Source organism: Rhinatrema bivittatum, chromosome 8, assembly GCF_901001135.1.
Source record: "Rhinatrema bivittatum chromosome 8, aRhiBiv1.1, whole genome shotgun sequence".
NCBI classification, from domain to species: Eukaryota; Metazoa; Chordata; class Amphibia; order Gymnophiona; family Rhinatrematidae; genus Rhinatrema; species Rhinatrema bivittatum.
Genome location: NC_042622.1, coordinates 23,268,915 through 23,288,952, shown reverse-complemented (window position 1 = coordinate 23,288,952; position 20,038 = coordinate 23,268,915). Strand labels below are relative to the sequence as shown.

At 45.1% G+C, this 20,038-nt stretch overlaps 1 protein-coding gene across 1 annotated transcript in view; it reads right to left on the bottom strand.

The window, feature by feature from the left end:
• Window positions 1–20,038, bottom strand: part of LOC115098097 (disheveled-associated activator of morphogenesis 2-like) — a 102,098-nt gene that overhangs the window by 81,104 nt on the left and 956 nt on the right. The window contains exon 2 of the mRNA XM_029614413.1: window positions 14,273–14,395. Coding sequence (XP_029470273.1) covers window positions 14,273–14,395 — 123 coding nt within the window. The remainder of the gene's footprint in view (window positions 1–14,272; window positions 14,396–20,038) is intronic.

Below are 20,038 nucleotides of genomic sequence, written 5' to 3'. Positions count from 1 at the left end.
AGTTGTATGGGGAATGTCATAATTCTGCTTTACATCCATTATTGTGGGTCAGGGGGGTTCCCATGGATACAAACTGTACTTTTAAATCTAGTCCCGTGATGATCATGGGTTCAGTGTGTCACGCATGTGAGAACCATCTGTCAGGTGTGTCCCGACAGAAAAAAGGTTGGGAACCACTGATTTAAAGGATGACAAAAGGAGAATTGCCTGATCTTTGCACTTCAGACATAACAGGATCTGCCTTAAGTGGCCATCACAACGTGGTTCAGGTGTATTGTGGACAAGGTTAAGGGTCAACTCACCCAAGCTCCTAAGCAGTGCTGTTATGCCAAGTTTATGATAAACCAGGAATGTCTTAATGCTAACTTTGAAAATTGCCCCATAATGGTTAAACTGTCTACATCATCAGCTCAAAGTCCGTAGGAACTCTGAATCCATGGACCTCGTTCCTAATTTTCAAGGGTGAAAAATGTGGGTACTTTTCACTTTGAAACTTGCCATGAACTTCCTTTTTCTGCGAGTACACATTACAAGGAAAATAACGTGTGTAGATTTAAAAATACAATCTATGTGCATTATTTTCTGATTCCGCCCAAAACTAGCTTCCCCCTTCCTTTCGTCCAGCTAAAAGTGCCACCCTATGAGCATTTTTTAGGGATGTGCTGAGGCAAAATTTGTGTTTCAGTTTGTTTGTTTCATAGGTCGCCTTCATTTGATTCATTTCAAAGAGTAAACAATTTTTGCTTCTCATTCCATTTGTTTTTTCTTTTCCTTTAATGTCAGTGGGGGAAGCCAAGCAACCTATTTTGAGCTCCAACACTGTTGTTTTCTAATCAGTTCTAATGAAACTTGTGGGTAGACATCATCAGAAAGGGGAATAGCTTAAGGTGCAGTAACATAGTAAGACGGTAATGATAGCAGAAAAGGACCAAATGGTCCATCCAATCTGCCCAGCAAGCTTTTTATGGTAGTAACTTCCACTCTGAGCAGTTATCCCCAAGGGTAGTAATATTAATCACACACAAGTCACTGTAAAACCCATAACAAATTACTGCTAGCAACATTTTTACTGGGTGAGGAGCCTTCTCAATAATTCAGACAATGTTGCTTGACGTACTTTGCTTTTGCACTTGGCCTTAGAAGCCATCCTGTGCTTCTCCCTTATGCCTGCAATTCACTACCACAGACCATAAAAGTCAGCACCCCGTGTTGGCTATTATCTGAATTCAATTCCCCTCCCCCCCACCATTGAAGGAGGGAACGATGTTGCATTCGCATCAAAAACTTCAAGGCTTTTTAGTTAAGGGTAGTAATACGCAAACCTTCCGTTAAGGGTAATAACTGCCACTCTGTGCAGGTTACCCCAAGGTTACCCTGGAGCAAACAGGTACCAGCAGTGGCAGGAGTTCTCTAATACATCATGAGAGGAGCAATGCAGCAGCAAGAGTGGCAAGAGCACTCAAAGGCTTCAAAAGAGGCTTCAAGAGTGACATGAAAACCCCAAGGCACCATGAGAGGTGCAAAGCAATGCCTACAGTGGCATGAACAGCCCAAGACATAGAGTCTCAGATATGGCAATAAGAGAGAGTGGCAGCAGGACCCCCAGGGTGAAAAGTCTGGGATATGCCAGCAATGCTGAATGGCAGAAAGACCCTCAAGTGTAGGATAAGTGTTATAGCAACAAGTCAGAGTGGCAGAAAGTTCCCCAGGGTGGTATATCAGTGTATGGCAGCAAGGCAGATAGGCACCAAGATCCCTAAGGTGCTTTCAGTCAACCTGCCACTTGAATGGAAATTCTGGGAAACCAGATTGCTTTTCAAGAAGATTAACTTTTCCATCAAATCTGTCTTCTTTTCCTGGGGGTTGCTCTCAACACCATCAATATCATTTATCTCCCCCACCTCCTCAATGGAGGCTAACATGCTACTGACTAAAGCCCCAAGATTTTTCTTGGATACTAGCTCTTCAATATCTTCTCAGGGAGTCCATTTTTTTAAATACTGCCTCCATTACCTCAGAAGCAGTAATCATGGAGAAGCACACTGATGGTTTTCAAAGGAAAATTGGTTCTTACCTGCTAATTTTCGTTCCTGTAGTACCACGGATCAGTCCAGACAGTGGGTTGAGCCTTGTTATGGTTTTTTGAGATGTTGGAGTGGATTCTTGAGTACTGCGGTGATGTCCACACCCTCGGGGAGGAGCCCCATGAGGAACCGCAGTACTAGGCTAGACTCTATACACGCAAACACAGAGAATTTGTATTTTGTATATAGCTTGATGGTACTGTCCGGGGAGCGGACAGCAATGAGGTAACCCAGTAGAAGTAGTCCAGGGGTCCTCAGCAGAGGAGACCAGTCCCACACTAGAGTAGATGATGGGCAACGCAGGGTAGCCATGGAAGGTCCTGGATGAAGACTCCAAGCGCTGAAGCTGAAGGTGAGACAGACTGACAAGGTTAGTACTCACTGAAGTAGATAGCTGTATTGATGAAGATCCTGGCAGGGAGAAGTAGTTCCATAGTAGGCAACAGAGAAAGGAGAGCAGGCCCTCGAGGAGCGAGTAGCCGATATCCCAGATAGGTACCTGAAAGAGAACATAAGGGCCCCCGAGGAGCAGGTACCCAGGTTAGCGATGAATTACCACGAAGGGCAGAGAGAGAGCTTCCTGCAGCAGCTGGGAAGCAGCAGAGCAGCTTAGACCGGAGGCATTCCAATTCAATCTCGATCCTTGCTAACTCGGTTTGTTAGCAAACGAAGGGCAGGCTAAATATCAGGATGTGATGACGTCACTCGGAGGGGACGCCCCCGAGGTTCCCGCCATGATGTGGATAAAGACATGGGTGGCGTGCATGCACACACCCTAGGAGGCCCTCAGGAAAATCATGGTGAACACCGTCGCCATTGCTATTCCAGGGACGCCGGAGAGAGCGGCATGAAGACGCGGCAGCAGCCATCTTCCCAAGGCTTGAGGAGAGAGAAAGAAGAAAGATGAGGCACAGAGGTCGAAGCAGTCTGAGACCGACGAATGCAACAAGCCTCCTGTCCAGCAGATGGAGACAGAGAAAAACTGAAAGGGTATCCTATATCAGGACAGAGCCCCCCCCCCCCCCCCGCGTCCCTTCAGTATAAACGTTAACAAAGCTGAGAAATATAAAGATAAGTAGCATAAGATCAAGCAAGCAACAATAAACTGGTAATTTGAACAATTCAAACATTGTAAAGAACCACTCTTACATATATATCTATCATGTAGATACTTCCGGTGCCTTAAAGTTCCGAGAGGAAGCAAATATATCCAAAATGTTGTGAATGAAGAAAAAACTTCGAGCGGATGGATTAGAGTTAGATGCAGTCAGGGCGGGAGTCTGGACTGATCTGTGGTGCTACAGGAACAAAAATTAGCAGTTAAGAGCCAATTTTCCTTTCCCTGTACGTACCCGGATCAGTCCAGACAGTGGGATGTACCAAAGCTTCCCTAAATAGGGTGGGACTGAGATAGTCCTGCTTGAAGCACCTTGTCTACCGAAGGAGCCAAACACTGGCGCCCGGACATCGAGATGATAATGTCGAGCAAAGGTATGCAGAGACTTCCAGGTAGGCGCTCTGCACATTTCTTGTGGTAAGACCAACTGACTCTCTGCCCAAAAGGTAGCCTGTTAACGCAAAGAATGGGACTTTCAGCCCTCCAGAACGGGCTGTCCCCGACAGATATACGCCGACGCAATTGCCTCCTTTAGTCATCTAGCAATAGTAGCTTTAGAAGCCTTATTCCCCTTATTGGGTCCGCTCCACAAGACAAAAAGATGATCAGAGACATGGAACTCGTTTGTGGTCTGTAAATACTGCAGTAGAACCCTCTTCACATCCAGTCTCCGGAGTTCACCGCCCGGCATACTGGCAATATCCTCTGAAGAAAAGGCCGGGAGCTCTACGGACTGATTTATGTGGAAAGAGGACACAACCTTCGGTAAGAAGGATGGGACTGTTTTGAGAGAAACACCTGAATCAGAAAAACGAAGAAAGGGTTTCCTATAGGATAAGGCTTGGAGCTCGGACAATCTCCTGGCCGAGCAAATAGAGACAAGGAATACCATCTTGAGAGTCAGATCTTTAAGAGTTGCCCACTGGAGAGGCTCGAAGGGCGCCTCACATAGAACTCGAAGCACCAAATTAAGGCTCCATGATGGACAAGTAGCCCGGACGGGCGGGTTCAAATGCTTAACATCTTTGAGGAACCGAACAATATCCAGATGGGCCGCCACCACGTAACCATCGACCCTTCCTAGGAGGGAACCGAGAGCCGAGACCTGCACCCACAAGGAACTGAAGGACAAACCTTTTGAGAGACCAATCTCTAGGAAGGAGAGGACCTGAGTCACCGGGGCCTTACATGCCAGTACTCTGGACTCGGCACACATATTCTCAGACACTCTGCAGACCTGGATATAAGTGAGAGATGTAGAAGTTTTACATGCCTGTAACAGCGTGGATATAACCTCCTCCTTATAACCCTTCTTCCTCAGTCGCCACCACTCAAAAGCCAGGCCGCTAGACAAAAGCGATCCGCCTGATCGAAAAATACGGGACCTTGGCGCAGTAGGTTTGGAAGGTGACCGAGGCGAAGAGGACCCTCCATTGCGAGGTTCACAAGATCCGCGAACCATGGTCTCCGCGGCCACTCCGGTGCCACAAGAATGACTGGCCCTTTGTAAAACTCTATCCATCTGAGTACCTTTCCCATGAGAAGCAGTCATTTTTTTGTGGCTGTTGACTGTGCACAATGCACTCCACGGCTTATCTGCAGACAGATTGCAGTGAAAATAAGCGCAGCCTTGCCAGCCTTACATAAGAATATATGGAATACTGGGTCAGACCAAGGGTCCATCAAGCCCAGCATCCTGTATCCAATAGTGGCCAATCCAAGTCACAAGTACCTGGCAAGAACCCAAACATTAAATAGATCCCAAGCTACTATTCCTTATTGAGTAACAGCAGTTTATGGGCTTCTCCTCTAGGAACTTATCCAAATCTTTTTAAAGTCAGTTACACTAAATGCTGTAACCACATTCTCTGGCAATGAATTTGACAGCTTAAATATGCATTGAGTGAAAAATAATAATTTTCTGTGATTTTTGTTTTATTTGTTTTAAATGAGCTACTTAGAATTTTCTCAGATTTCTCAGTTTATTCTTTTTTTTGACAGTTTTTTTTTTGTGAATGCAGAAGGAGCCAATCAGCTGTGCACACACACATTCACTATGCATGTGTGTATGTGTGTGAAAAAGACATAGGGATAGCCCTAGTAAGATAGAGAATGAGTTTGTGCCACTAGCAAGCTGCTAACTTTACTTGGCAAGTTGTCATTGTGCTTGCTAAGCACTGACATGAGCTCAGTCTGTCAACTTTATTGAATATGCATGACTGATAGACAGTCAGTATTAGAGTAGTGCTGGTGAGTGGTCTGGTATCAATAAAATATATTGTGATATCAAAGCCCCCAGTATACACTTGCAATTCAATCATGCTACTGTAAACAAAGGGGGAAAGAAGGGAATGACTGGGCAGAAAAATGGCAGGAACAAAGGACTGAGTATTTCAGCAAAGTCAGCCCAGCCTATCAGAAGCACAAGTAGTAGTAGTAGTAGTAGTAGTAGTAGTAGTAGTAGCAGCAGCAGTGAGAAAAGGGGGAATCCTTCCCCTAAACTCTTTTGAGACTTATTTTAGCTGCAGAAAGCCAGGAGTGGAAGGTAGCTCAAGCCATAAGAAATTGAAATTGGGAAAGCATATGCCATTGCCAACTGTTTCTCTCCCTCTTGCTTTGTGGTAGGGGAAAATGGTGGGAGAGTCACCCAAGGCTAGCATTAGTAGGGCAGGGGCAAAGACTGGGCAGCAGAAATGCAACATTCCCTGTACGTACCCGGATCAGTCCAGACAATGGGTTGAGCCTCCTGTCCAGGAGATGGAGACAGAGAAAAACTGAAAGGGTATCAGGACAGAGCCCCCCCCCCCCCCCCCTGCTTCCCTTCAGTATTTCTCTGTCTCCAGCAGATATCTTGATCGAATGTCGGTATACAAAAACAAAATAAAAGATGCAGGCAGTTGAACCTGCGGTTCCCTCTCTTTGCTAATTTCCTTCTCTCTGTGAGATTTTGTTTCATACCTTTTTCAGGATCAAGCAAGTATTACTTATCTACTGATTCTACTTTATATTTAAAAAAAAAAGTCAAGTAAAAAAAGTTTCTCTTGGACAACAAAAATTCAAAACCTGTTTCTCTAAGGGAGACAGTTCTGTCTCCTCGCTCTTGCAGGGTCCTAGGGGGGCTTGCCCCTTGATTGTTCAGTCTAGGATTCCTTTCCGGGTGACCTCTGCCTGGCTGCCCTGACCCTTGAGAAGTCTATTGCCTCGGGTCCCATAGCAGGGAAGAAATAATGCCTCTGCGATTTAAAAAAAAAAAAAAAATAAGATTGGAAAAAGAGCCTAAATAAAGATTTTGGCAGCACAGCTCACCCGCGTTTATTTGGCTCCGTGCAGGGAAAGTAGTGTAGCAGGTTTCATTCTCCTACTCCTGCTTGCAATCGCAGCCAGGCTCAACTGTTCTCATTTCTCCGTGGCATTTTTTTCTTTTGATCATGCCGCGTTCAGCGGGCTGTCTGGCCTGCAGGGAGCCTTCGCGGCTCTCTTGCGATGGGCTGTGTTCTACATGTTTGCCTGGCGGAGAGGGTCCCTCTGCGACGGCGGCGAGGTCGGCAGTCCATGGTCGGGCTCCCAAGAGTGTTTTCAGGCTGGCTCCCTCACAGAAAACCGTGGGTACGGTGGCCATTTTGAGCTCTGCTCTGCAAGTGGATTCGGGGGTGAGGGGAGCTTGATTTTGCGGATTTGCCGCCGGATTTAAGTTCTGTGGACTCCCAGAGGGGGTCCCTGATCCTTCTCCCTTGGTCCCCCCTCCCCCATTACCCCAGAAATCTAAGCCTTATTTCTCTACTGATTTTGTGCTTTTAATGCACAAATCCTATTTAGCCAGCCTGCAGGAAGAGGATGATCCCTCTCCGGACCCCCCTCCAGCGAAACTCCCTAAGGTGTCCCTTCCCCAGCCCCCTAAGGTTCCTGATGCGCAGGGCTCCATCAGGGTCAGGACCGTAGTGGGTGTTCCAACCTCCCCAGCCCTCTCCTACCCCTGATCCCGATCCAGATACAGATTTACTTCTCCCAAATCCGTTTACTGAGGGGGACGACCCACAGGTTCTCAGATTGTTCCAAAGGGAAGAGCTGGATCCGCTCATTCCTTTTGTATTAGATGAGCTGGGGATTGAAGTTCCACCTGAAGAATCTGCCACTGCCGCTACTCCAGGAAACGTGGACCCAGTCCTGACGAGATTTAGGGCTCCTCCACGTATGTTCCAGCTTCTCCTTTGGGAATGGGAGTCCTCTGAATCAGGTCTCCAAGTGGGTAGGGCAATGGATAAACTCTATCCCCTACCTGACCAATGTCTAGAGATGCTTAAGGTTCCCAAGGTTGATGCTTCAGTCTCCACAGTCACCAAACGAACCACCATCCCAGTGGTGGGGTCTACGTTGTTGAAAGATACTCAGGATCATAAACTGGAACTGCATCTCAAGCAGATCTTTGAAGTCCTGGCCTTAGGCGTTCGGGTGACAGTCTGTAGCAGTCTCATGAGGTGGGCAAGTCTCAGTTGGGTTCAGCAATTACTCAGCACTCAGGACCTCCCGTTTGCAGAGGCGGAACAGGAAGAACGGCTGGAAGTTGTGGTGGCGTATGGGGCTGATGCCCTCTACGACTTACTCCGGGTGCAGGCCAGAGCTATGATTTCAGCGATGTCAGCCAGACGACTTCTCTGGCTGCGCAAGTGGTCGGCAGATTCCTCCTCCAAGACGCAGTTGGGCACGCTTCCCTTCAAGGGTAAGTTGCTTTTTGGTGAGGACCTTGAACAGCTTATTAAATCTTTGGGAGACAACAAGATACATAAGCTGCCTGAGGTCCGTCCTAAACAGTCTAAGTCCTTTTTTCCCTCATGTTCTCATTTCAGAGAGCAGCGCTGGTATATCACCAGAACACGGGGATCGTTTCAAAGAGGTACCTCCACTAGATCACAGCCGTGGTCTCATTCCTTTCGTGGCCGATGCCCCTTACGGGATGGTAACCTGACAGGCTCGGCTGTAAAGTCCTCTTCACAATGAAATATGGCCGGCCCATTCCTACGTTCCCAACTTAGGTGGACGTCTGTCCCTGTTTTTTGAGGAATGGGTCAAAATTACGATGGATCAGTGGGTCCTCGACGTGATCGAAAAAGGCTACGCATTAGAATTTGCTCAGGACCTCCCGGACCACTACCTAGTCTCTCCATGCGGAAGTCTGAAGTGTCCAGCGGTATGTCAGACTCTTATACGACTGCAAGAGCTCGGAGCCATAGTCCCAGTTCCTTTACAGGTACGGGGGTCCGGCCAGTATCTATTTCGTAGTGTCCAAAAAGGAAGGCTCCTTTCGCCCAATTCTGGACCTCAAGAGAGTCAACCAGATCCTCAAAGTTCCCCATTTTCGAATGGAGACCCTGAGGGCGGTTATAGCGGCAGTTCACTCGGGCGAATTTCTGGCCTCCTTCGACTTGACGGAGGCCTACCTTCACATCCCGATCCACCAGGATCCTCAGAAGTATCTTCGATTCAGCATCCTGGGGCAGCACTTCCAGTTTTGGGCACTCCCGTTTGGTCTCGCTATCGCACCATCACCTTTACCAAGGTTATGGTCGTGGTGGTGGCTGCTCTACTGGGACGGAGTCCTAGTCCATCCTTACCTGGACGACTGGCTCATCCGGGCAAAGTTGGAGGCACTATGCAAGACAGCAGTCGACAAAGTCTTACTGTTTCTCTCCTCCCTTGGGTGGATAGTCAACTTCTCCAAGAGCAACCTTCAGCCCTCTCAGGTCCTGGAATTCCTGGGAGCATGCTTCAACACCCGAGTGGGCAGAGTGTTGCTGCCTGAGTCTCGGGCACTCAAACTTATGAATCAAGTGCAGAATCTTCTATCCCTCTCAGGTCCTGGGCTCTATGGCTTCAACTATCAATTTGGTTCCTTGGGCTTTTGCGCATATGCGTCCTTTACAGAAAGCTTTGCTGTCCCGCTGGAAACCGGTTTCGGAGGAGTTTCAGACACCTCTACCGCTCTCTGACTCTACCATCGCCAGCATGCAGTGGTGGCTCTCGCTCACTCACCTTCTGAAGGGCATACCCCTGATGACTCCCCAGTGGATTATTGTTATGATGGATGCCAGCCTCTCTGGCTGGGGAGCGATGTGTCAGAATCAGTCTACCCAGGGCCTATGGTCCTCAGTTCAATCCCAGTGGCACATCAATCGGCTGGCGGCCCGAGCGGTTCATCTGGCACTCAAGTCCTTTCTACCCTTGATCCGTCGCAAGGTGGTAAGAGTCCTCTCCGACAACACCACCACGGTAGCTTACATCAGTCGCCAGGGCAGCACCAGAAGTCTTCTGGTGGCCTTGGAAGCCAGCAAGCTTCTCTCCTGGGCGGAGCGACATCTGGATTGACTGGTGGCCTCCCACATTGCGGGGAAGGAGAATGTTCAAGCCGACTTCATCAGTCGTCAACATCTAGACCCCGGAGAGTGGGAGTTGTCCCAGGAGGCAATGGATCTGGTGGTACGCAAGTGGGGAGCTCCCTACTTGGATCTGATGGCCACCCTGGGCAATGCAAAGGCTCCCATGTTCTTCAGTCGCAGAACGGAGCACTGTTCAGAGGGCGTGGATGCTCTGGTCATCCCCTGGCCTCCCCTGGTCACTGTCATTTGATCCAGATGTCAGCTAAAAGCTAATTTAAAAAATGTTTCACCTTGACTGGTCCTATGTCCGATCGACTTGCCTATTTCTCCCACCTCAGCTCCTGCCCATCTTCTATCTCACACAGGCATTGGTTGATTGCTATAATTACCGATCACACTGCAGCACTTTTCAATGTGTCATAAATCTGAATGTTAAACAAATGAATGAAATGAAAATGTTTATTTAAATTTATGGGAGTCTCCACATGTTTCAGGGGTCCAATAATGAAGCAAAAATGTATTTTACCCATTTATTTCAAATGAAGACACATCTCTGAAAGATTGAGGTAAGGTAATTTTCAGATGGAAAATTAACCTAATTTATTATCTCTGGGGTAGAAATTCAAAGCTAATCATTTAAGTACGTTAGCTGAATAAGATTTATCTGGCTAACTTGCAAGGGATATTCAGCAGCAGAGATATCCTGCTGAACATTCCAGTAAAAATCACTAGCTAGCTTGGTAAGTCTTATCCAGCTAACTTTAAACCTGTTATGGAGTAGCTTTAACTTATCCAGTTATCTTAACTGGATAAGCTTAAATATTGTTACTTATCCAGCTAAATTAACCACATAAGAAGGTCCTCCCCGAAACACCCATTTCCCGCCCATCATTTAGCCAGATAAGTATCCGACTAAGTACTTATCCAACCAAGTAGCACTGAATGAAAGCTTCTCTGAGATTAGTAATGCTCCAAAACTACAACAGCACTTCCCACAATATCATATGTGATGTGAAAACCTCTGTACAGAACAGTAGATATAAAGTATCCCAACAGGTCCTTAAATATTTTTGCATTTAAGATATCGCATCCCAAAAATCATCTAAAACTCGCTTTATCCAGGAGTTTACTGGCAGTGGAAAGTGACTGAATCAAATTTTTTGCTTCTTACTTTATTTGGCTTATAAATGAATTTTGCTTGTGTGATTTAGTTCTTTGTTGTTTTAGCTTATTACTGTGTAGAGTTCTTATCTTTATTACAGAGGCCTGAAAGAAAAGCTATAAAATTATAGAAGTCATTTCAATAAAGGGAGGGAGCTTTTCTGGTTAAGAGGAGATGATGTTTACTTTGGCAGTAAGAGGTAAGATGAGACTGGGCGAGTCCTCCCTGTGTGACTCCAGCAATGTGTGACCCATTGCCTCACAAGAGGGAAGTGTAAAGGATTTATCTTAATGCATGCTCAGGTGTGCCTTAGAAGGCAGAACTTTCAAAGCCATTGACGTAGGATTTATGCACTTAAATGGCTGTTCTAAATAGGTGAATGATATGCATCCGGTAGAGAATTTAAAGCAGCGAGGAATAACGGAATAATGTGAACTGGGTTTTACAAATGTAAGTTTGTTTATATGGTTTTGATATTTAAGAAGAGTATATTAGACATATGTAGTTGGGATATATGATTAAACAATCATTTTGTTGTAGTTGATTCGAGAGATTGTTGGAAGATATCCAGTGAATATAAGAGATGAGTTGGTGATGTAAAAAAACACCATGGAGAGTGAGTAGTCTGGAAGTGCAGTCAATATATATTTGATTATGTATATTTTGTTGTAATTAATTATTGTATATATTGTAGGAAGTGTTGGACACCATAAGAATTTGAAGGTTTGGGACAGCGAGATATTGGCGAAACGAGGTTCCTTGTTGGGGAGGTGGATCCCATAAATTGATTGAGAAGTGAAAGATGCAAGATGAAAATATCAAATATGTGAAGATCGTGGATCGGCATTAAGTGTATCTTGAATACCCGTGTTCTGAATTAAGGAATAATGCATGTTGAAGAATTGGGTTACGGTGCAATAAAGCATGGTGGGATGGTATTTTAATTGGTGTGTGATAATATAAGGATGGATGTGGATGGATGAATGTATGTATTTAAATTTTAGGGAATGGGGATATTTATCATTGTATAATAGGGGTATTGGTGTGAGATATAGGTGTCCAAAGGTTTTAAAAAATTGTTCAAAAATATTATAAACAATTAAAATTTGTGATTAAATATTATGTATGGAGATTGCATTTGTAATAAAATTCTAATATTAAAAAATAAAAAATATTTGATTATATGTTTGTTAAAATTGCAATATTTAAATACCATTAATTAGTGTCCTTATGTTGTGATATTATATTTGTTTAGTATAAGGACAGTTAGCAGCCTTTTGTGTTTTGTTCTTAATATGACACAGTAACATAGTAACTACGGTGGGAAAGGAGCAAATGGTCCATCCAATCTGCCCAGCAAGCCTCTTATGGTAGTATCTGTCATGCCATGCAGGTTACCCCCATATTTCTCTTAAGGGGAGCAACTGCCACTCCATACAGTTATTCAATGAGCTTTCTTGAAAATTCAGACTGTCCTGACATGTTTTGCTTGTGGACTTGGTCTTAGAAGTAGTCCTGTACTTGCTCACTTATGACTGCTCAATGCACATAAAAGTATGCACAGAACCCAGTGTAACCCATCATCGGGGTACAAAATATGATGGAAGGGCTTTCTCTATTGCTTAAGGGTCATCCCTTCCAAATTTATTTAGTGGGTTCTCATATTTCGTCATGCAGATGGTGAAGTGGACCTGAATAAAGGCTGAATAGGGGGGATTCCCTTCAACTCTCCTCCATAGCCTCTGATCCCATGCCTCACCCTAGTATTGGCTAAATAAGAGTATATGACACAACTTCCAACGACTAACTTTGTTTCATGGATGTGAAGCAGGTTACATGTTACATCAGAAATTCATGGGCTTCCTTCACCTCCACCTCCTTTTTTACACACAATTACTTTTCCTTGTATGAGTTAGTCTGAGCTCTCAGGTTCCCAACCCTGGTTAAAGAGAAGGGTTCACTTCTTAGCAAAGCCATCTCAAAATTCACATCCAAAGCAGAACTAATGCAACTCCCATTAACATAATTGACTCACATCTGGATCCATCTCACCCTTCTCCTTATGCACGGTCCCCGGACTACTGTACTCACAGGACACTCTGGAGTTCTCCTCATCTTGGGCTCACCCCTGTTCTAACTCTCCTGCCCACTTCCTCAGAGGCAGGAAATAATTCATCTTTTTTTCACCTCCTGGTTAGTTCCTCAGGAGGAAGCAGAAACCACTCCCTCTACATTTGGTCTTCTTCTGCCTTCATTTCTATGTTTCTATGTTTACATGGCCTCAGGACCTTCCCTTTGAAGGGAAAAGCTCCTATGGGGTACCACTCCCACTGGAAGGGACCATGGGCCCACCAGGCTGCAGGCTGGCTGGCTCCAGCTAGTCACATCTCTGGAGATCCCTATTACCCATCCTATTTCAGAAAGGGCAGACGCAGAAAGGGAAAATCCACCCAAAACTCCCCATCATTATACTTCCCGCTACACACTAAGTCACCCAGTCAGAAAACCCCAAATGTTTAAGGGAACACGTACATTTCCACATCGTCGCATTATCACCTAAAATACAATGTTCATTCACACCTCTAAAAATGCCACTGAGTGGTCACGAAGCATTACTACAACAAAACCCTATTAAACATTTTCCCAAACATGTCAACATGATAATAGCAGGGTCTCCCCTACCCAAATGTCTTGTGCACTGAAACCCAAGAAGAAGGTACATTTGGTGGGTTTCCCCATACCAGCTTAGTGTGAACTTTTATGTGCATTGGGGAAAGGAATTCTAGGAGGGGTGGAACTGGGGTGGAGATGACACTTATGCACACATACAGTTTTATTTTTTAAAAAGTGCAAGTAAATGTACATGCCCTCCGAACAGGAGGTGTAACTTTTACGGGAGTGAATGAGTGCACTGATTAAATGAGTAGTTTCAAGCAAGCTTACACGCATCAATTCACTTTGAAAATACTTGGTAAAGTCTGTGGGTACAATGTACACACACACACACACTCTTAACGCTATGCAGGCTGTGTGCTTATTACCCTCAGTATGCTTGCTTGGTGACTTAGTGTTACACAGAAAAGAATACAAACCACAAACATGTCATGAGCAATTGGCTGCAAAGATCCTTGGATGACCGTGCAGCACAATGAAGCTTGCTGCCTGATCACCTGACCTCCATTGTCCAATCCTAGCGCGCCATTTATAAGTGATATTTCAGAGGCACTGCCCAAGTTTGGTGCCTTGCAGACATGGACATCGCTCTCAGGGGAGGTGGGGGGAAAGGGGATAGCATAAGGATGTAGTAACAAAGGCACACACCGCTCCTTCAATACAAAATAAGCTAATTTGGAGCAAAGCAAATGGAATACCCAAGAACTAGGCCAACAGATGGAGGGAATGGGGACAAAGAAGGGGCAAGCTGGTGTCTTCCGAAATATAAACACCACTGATTACGTTAAGCTTGAAATTCCTAAGGAAGTAGACCACCAGGTCCCTGTTTTTATCAGTACACAAGAAGTCTCAAGCGCAGACTTACTGAATTTGCCAGTTTGGTTCCCTCTGAATTTTTCTCTCTTTGTGCCAAGTCTAGGGCCTCATCTGCAGTTATTTCCTTATTCTTCACCATCTTCATGATTTCCAGGATTCGCTCCTGGCTCAGCTTGCAGAAAAACAAAAATAAAGTCACTGGAAAAGCATTTTTTTTCCTGCATTAGATATGCATGTCTTGCTACAAAATGTACAATTCATTCATATTTTATGCAGTATTGACAACCTTTCCTGTCAATTCAATCAAACTCCGAAACCTAGGGAGGCCTCCTATGGAAAGCACATGGGGGCTTCTACAGTTTTAGCTGCAGAAACTGATAAATGAAATTGCCAGAGATATATCCCTTATTTATCTCCAAAACATAAAGCAAAATGAGAATATCAATGGGGTTTTTTTTCTGTTTGTATCTGGTTGTAACAGCACCAGTATGAAGCACTGCATACAGAAACAGACAGCAGGAAAGTGAATCGATACGATCAAGCATGCACTATGCTCCACACAGCACGCGGGGCATTTCAGAACTTGCACTGCGCTATTGATGCCCTTTTACTGCTTTGCATGAGCTTAAAGCCCAAGAACATCAGTAACAGTATCTTTCTCTACTATGTATCGAGGCAAAACACTACAGTATCATTCTGGCTCACTCCAGCGTTCTCTCTCAGGTATACAGGAGACCCTGCCAGCACCTTTCGGCCATCCTGTGATTAAAACTTTGGCAACGCAGACAGCTCGAACAGGCTATAGGGATGCCTGCAGGTTAAACTGTGGGATGGCTGGAGTGTACCTGGTAGGGAGAAAAGTGTTGGGCGGTTATCATCAACCAGGGGTGATACGGATCCGGGTCCAAGTCCAGACTGGGGGAGGGAGAGAAGCTGTAGTGTGAGTCGCTGTGTTCCTGTGCCTGATCCTGCATTGTCTCTCTTGCCTGCCTCGTCCTCCCCGTCCTGGTGTCTTCATTCTCCCAGAGTCTTCCTCGCCTGCCTCAGACTGACTTTCAGATCTGACCGTGGGCTGCAGGCTGACCATTCTTGCTTGCCACCTGCCCCCCTGACCTCAGCCTGGACCTCGACCATTCTCGCCTGCTGCCTGCCTCTGACCAAAGCCTGAACCATGACCACCTCTGTTCTTCCACCTGCCTCTGACCCCAGCTATGGCTGGGACTTCTCTCATGGCCACCTGCCACGAGACTCTCGCCTAAGTCCTGCTGCCCCCCCCCCCCGAAACCCGAGGGCAAACCTAAAGGGAAACCCTGGACCGGTCTCGAACCAGCTCAGTCGCGCCCCAGCTACAGGGCCTTCCACGTAGACTGAGTCAACCTACACGGAAGGCCCAGCAACAAGGGTCCCACAAACCTTTCAGCATTCTTACATCCCACACAAGCCTCCCCATGAAAGGTGGGATTATGGCAAGGGGAGGAATCCCAAATATCAAAACCCCCTCCTCCTGCCCATTGCTGGAAAAGTAATACACATGGGGAGATAGTGTTAGTGATTGGCAAAGGCAAAACCTCTCCTGCAGCCTCTCATTGCTAGAAGCTAAAAGCTTCTTTTTTTCAAAGGTATGTGGGCTTTCATTACAGAAGCAATCTGCCTTGAGGTAACCTTAAAATAAAGAAACGGTTACTTAACCAAACTACCCTCACACATATTTGTCCAGTTTTCAAGAAAAATAGATGTTACAGTGAACATCTAACATCTAAATCAGTTTGTTTTCCTTTTGCCTCGAGTTGTTACCCCTGAGCTGGCTGAACCCGGATACTACAGACGTTCCAGAGGCCATGTCTCAGATATCTATTTTAAGTGAAACACTGTTATTAAGTCATAAGATGTACTTCCAGGGTTTCCAGCCCCAGGGAGTGGGTGGGGAGCTTTTTTTTTTTTTTTCAAGGCCTATAGCATTGCTTAGCAGAAATCTCAATTTTATTTATTGTACACAGCAGTGATAATCTCAGCATAGATAATCACCAAAGACACAACGCAATGAAACACTTGAGATGTATCTGGTGACTTCCAACATTTCTCTTTTACTGAGAAGGTGAAAACGACGACTTGAAATCTTTACAGCTGAATTACTTCACTCTTTGATGATACAGATGCTTTCAACTTAAGATGTTCATCTTTGGACAGATGAGTTTCTTGAAGAAAGACAACCTGTGCATTATTTTTACACAAAAAACTGTAAAATTCTGGTCCTTTTAACTGGGGACGATACACCCCGAACTTTCAAGGATATTGATTTAAATGGTGATGCCAACACTCCAAGTCTGCAAAAACCAGGGCCTCATAGCAACGCGTAATAAATCAGATGATGTAAATGTCCAATAAATCATGAAAACTCTCATGAGAGTATCAGAGAAGAACACAAACCTGATAACAGCTGCACTCTGTGTTTCAAACTTTTGTTCTTAAACCTTCCATACCCTCTTTCACCACCCAAACCCCGCTTCACCTCTTCCCCGCTCCAATTAGCAGAATCACAAAGCCGGAAATGCTGTGATCGATACCCGAAATCAAACCAAAAGGGCGCCAGGAAAGATAAAGAAGTCCATGTCCAGTGAAAAAAAATAACGAAAAGAGAAATTCGTGGGAGGGTCAGGACGCACCACAACCATGCACTGCAAGCTCCGCAGCGGCCGCAAGAGCTCGCCAAACGTAGGGGCCCCACCAGCCATCAGCTAAAGGGAGTCAGGCATCTCAAATAAAGTTTCTGCTCCCTGTCCGTTTCTGCAGCCCAGACGAATCAGGTTTTCTGCCCTCCAGCTGCAAAAATCTAAGCACTTCCTCAGGAGAATCAAAGAAACAAGGTTTCCCATTTGGAGTGATCTCCAGTGGGGCAGGGTACAACACAGCACGCTGTATCCCTCTCTCTCTCTCTGGCATCAGTCATTTCCTTCTGCGAAACTCTTGTCTCTTTTTCACCACAGCCTGCCAGAAATCCTGAAAGAGAAATACCTTTGTGTCTCCAAGCACGAGGGCACCCTTTGTCCTGGCGGCATCCAAAATTTTCCATTTGTCTCCACAATCATGCAACTGACTGAGCAATCATAGCTCTGGGTCTCCCGCCAGTTGTTGGGGTCCAGGAGAGAGAGGGCGGCCATGTTGAGGCAAATGCGGCTGCATCGGAGCCTTCGGCCTGTTCAGGGAGGCCAACGATTCGCAGATTATTTCTTCGCCCTCTGCTTCTCCTAAGCCTTCCTATCGATCGTCTATCAAGGAGAGCATTTTTTTCCCCAGCATGTCAATCGGGCAACCAGAGGGAGGAGGAATAGCCTAGTGGTTAGAGCAGTGGTCTATGAATCAGGAGACCAGCGTTTGAGTCCCGCTGTCACTCCTTGTGACCTTGGGCAAGTCGCTTTACCCTCCATTGCCTCAGGTACAAAAACTTAAATTGTAAGCCCTCTGGGCATAGAGAAATACCTCCAGTACCTGAATGTAAACCGGTGTGATATCTCAGATCAAATGTCAGTATATAAAAATAATAAATAAATAAAAAAAAGGTTGTGAATCCATCCTCCAGCTCACTTACCCGAACCTTCACAATATCCAGCCTGCTCCTGTTGTACATTCACCAAAGAGACGAGCTGAGGCACTTTGTCTACCACATCTTTGAGTTTGGAGTCAGTGGTATCAGACAGACAGAGTTTTAAACAACTGTTGGAGAGTTTCCAGAGATTCAGTGGGTAAAATCTGGGCCGAGGAATCTTCTCCCCAGCTCCGATTGCGGAGCAGCTACCCCAAAGCCCTCGAGGTTAGAATATCATCCACATTTGACACTTTAGCTATCTTATCAGTCCACAATTTTGGAATGGAGCACTTAGGAGTATTTTAAAAGTCGTTGCCGTATTTGGCATCCAGCTACAATGCAATCAATAATGACAAATATGAGGTCGGCTGGTGGGAGCCCTCACAACCTGCTGCTGCTCAGTCTAGCGCATGACGTGACCTCTCCTCACCCAGCACCTTTATTTTGGATCTCTAATTCTCTTGCTCTGCCTTCTGCTTCTATATTATGCAAAGCAGGAACATTTTTTTAATTGCTCCAACAAATATATTCAGATGAGAGGTTAAAATGAGAAATGTCCAGGAATTCAAATACTCTGCTTGCTTGCTTGCTTTCCTTGTCACTGCTCTCACCATCTCAGAGCCGGAGTTACACAGCAGAGTCACTCCTGAACCTCCTCAAAACGACCCCACAGACTGAGAGCCTGTTTCCTTTCCAGAGTGATGGAAAATCATTCCAAGAAATGAGATTGCAACTTTGAATACTGCCTGCGTCTCCTTTATTTTTTTTTTATCTGTCTTCTCAAGGTCAGTGGAAACAAAACCTTTTCAGCTCAGCTGATTCACTGCTTTCATTTTTAAATGTATAATATTGTACTGTAGAGCTGTTCCTAACATTTATGTCTGGCATGTCCATTATGTCACAAATTCAAGCACTAACATTATGTCCATTATGTCACAAATTCAAGCACTAACAATCCACGGTTATCTTTTCTGCGGAAACTGAAGAAAAAGGAGCAAGCTATGACTGACATGGGTAAATAAAAAAAAACAAACCATGAAACACAAAAGAGGATGTTACTAGCCACGAAAACACTGAATCCCTACAAGGGAGAAATGTTTCAAGATTGCAGGGCGAGCTTAAAAAATTATTACTCCATTATTACAACCACATGCTGAAACATCGGTCTATGGATGCAATAATATCTTGACAATTCTTTGAATTCCTTCTCCCTAAATCTGATTAGCCCTTTCGGATCCAAACATGGGGTAAGAAAACCTGAGATACGCTCTCTACTTTAGAGAGATTTTTTTTTTTTTTTAAAGATGATTGAATTATGAATATATATGAAATAGCGGTGTGTATAGGCATTGTTTTGTTTTGGTTTATTGTTTGTTTTGGTTTATTTAAAAATCCCTCGACCCCCTCAGCCCTCTTACCGTAGCTTTCTTCTCCTTCACGAAGAAGGACCCATGCCCGGTTTATCGTGTATGTTTCTCTCGGCTAGACTGCAAGCTCCACGGAGAAGGGACTGTTTCTTATGTGTATCTGAACACAGTGTTGTGTATGTGTCTAGCGGTGCCTTGCAAATAATAAATAGTGGTAGTTGCAGCCAGCTCTGGGGTGGATTCACAGGCAGCCTATTCCTAGTAGCTGGATGACATGCAAGTTTCAAAATGGGAGGAAGGATTGATGCTCTTACCTTCTTGGGTTTAGGTAAACTGAAGCAAAAGGCAGGCAGTGAGACATGCAGAGGGGAGTCCAGAACGCAAATCCCAGGATACCTCCCCATACAGGATCCAGTGGTCTAACCACCTCCTCCCAATGTGCAGTGCTACCACTTCTGTCTGCCTGCTAATATCTACAATAAATAGGACTCTTCCTTTACCATTTTTATTTTATTTTTCACAGGAATCTATCAGTGTTCATTGCACAAAATTGTTTTCACTAATTTCTCCAGTTTTTGTTCTTAGCGTAATAACAACTGATAAATCCTTGGGGAAAAAAATGAAATAAAAACTGAAAACAAAGGTCCCTAACAATAAAACATTAAGAAAACAATAAGTCCATTGAAGTGTAAGGTAGGCATCCTCATTAATCATTCCTACTCTGTACCAGGAAAAACGTTTACTCCTTTTGCATGCGTCAAAAGATGCAAAGAGGGCAACACAGCCACCCTCCACAGGGCCTCCAAGCCAATTTTCAAAAGAAAAATCCCCTTTGAAAATCCCATGGCAGCCGGTGCTGCAGGGA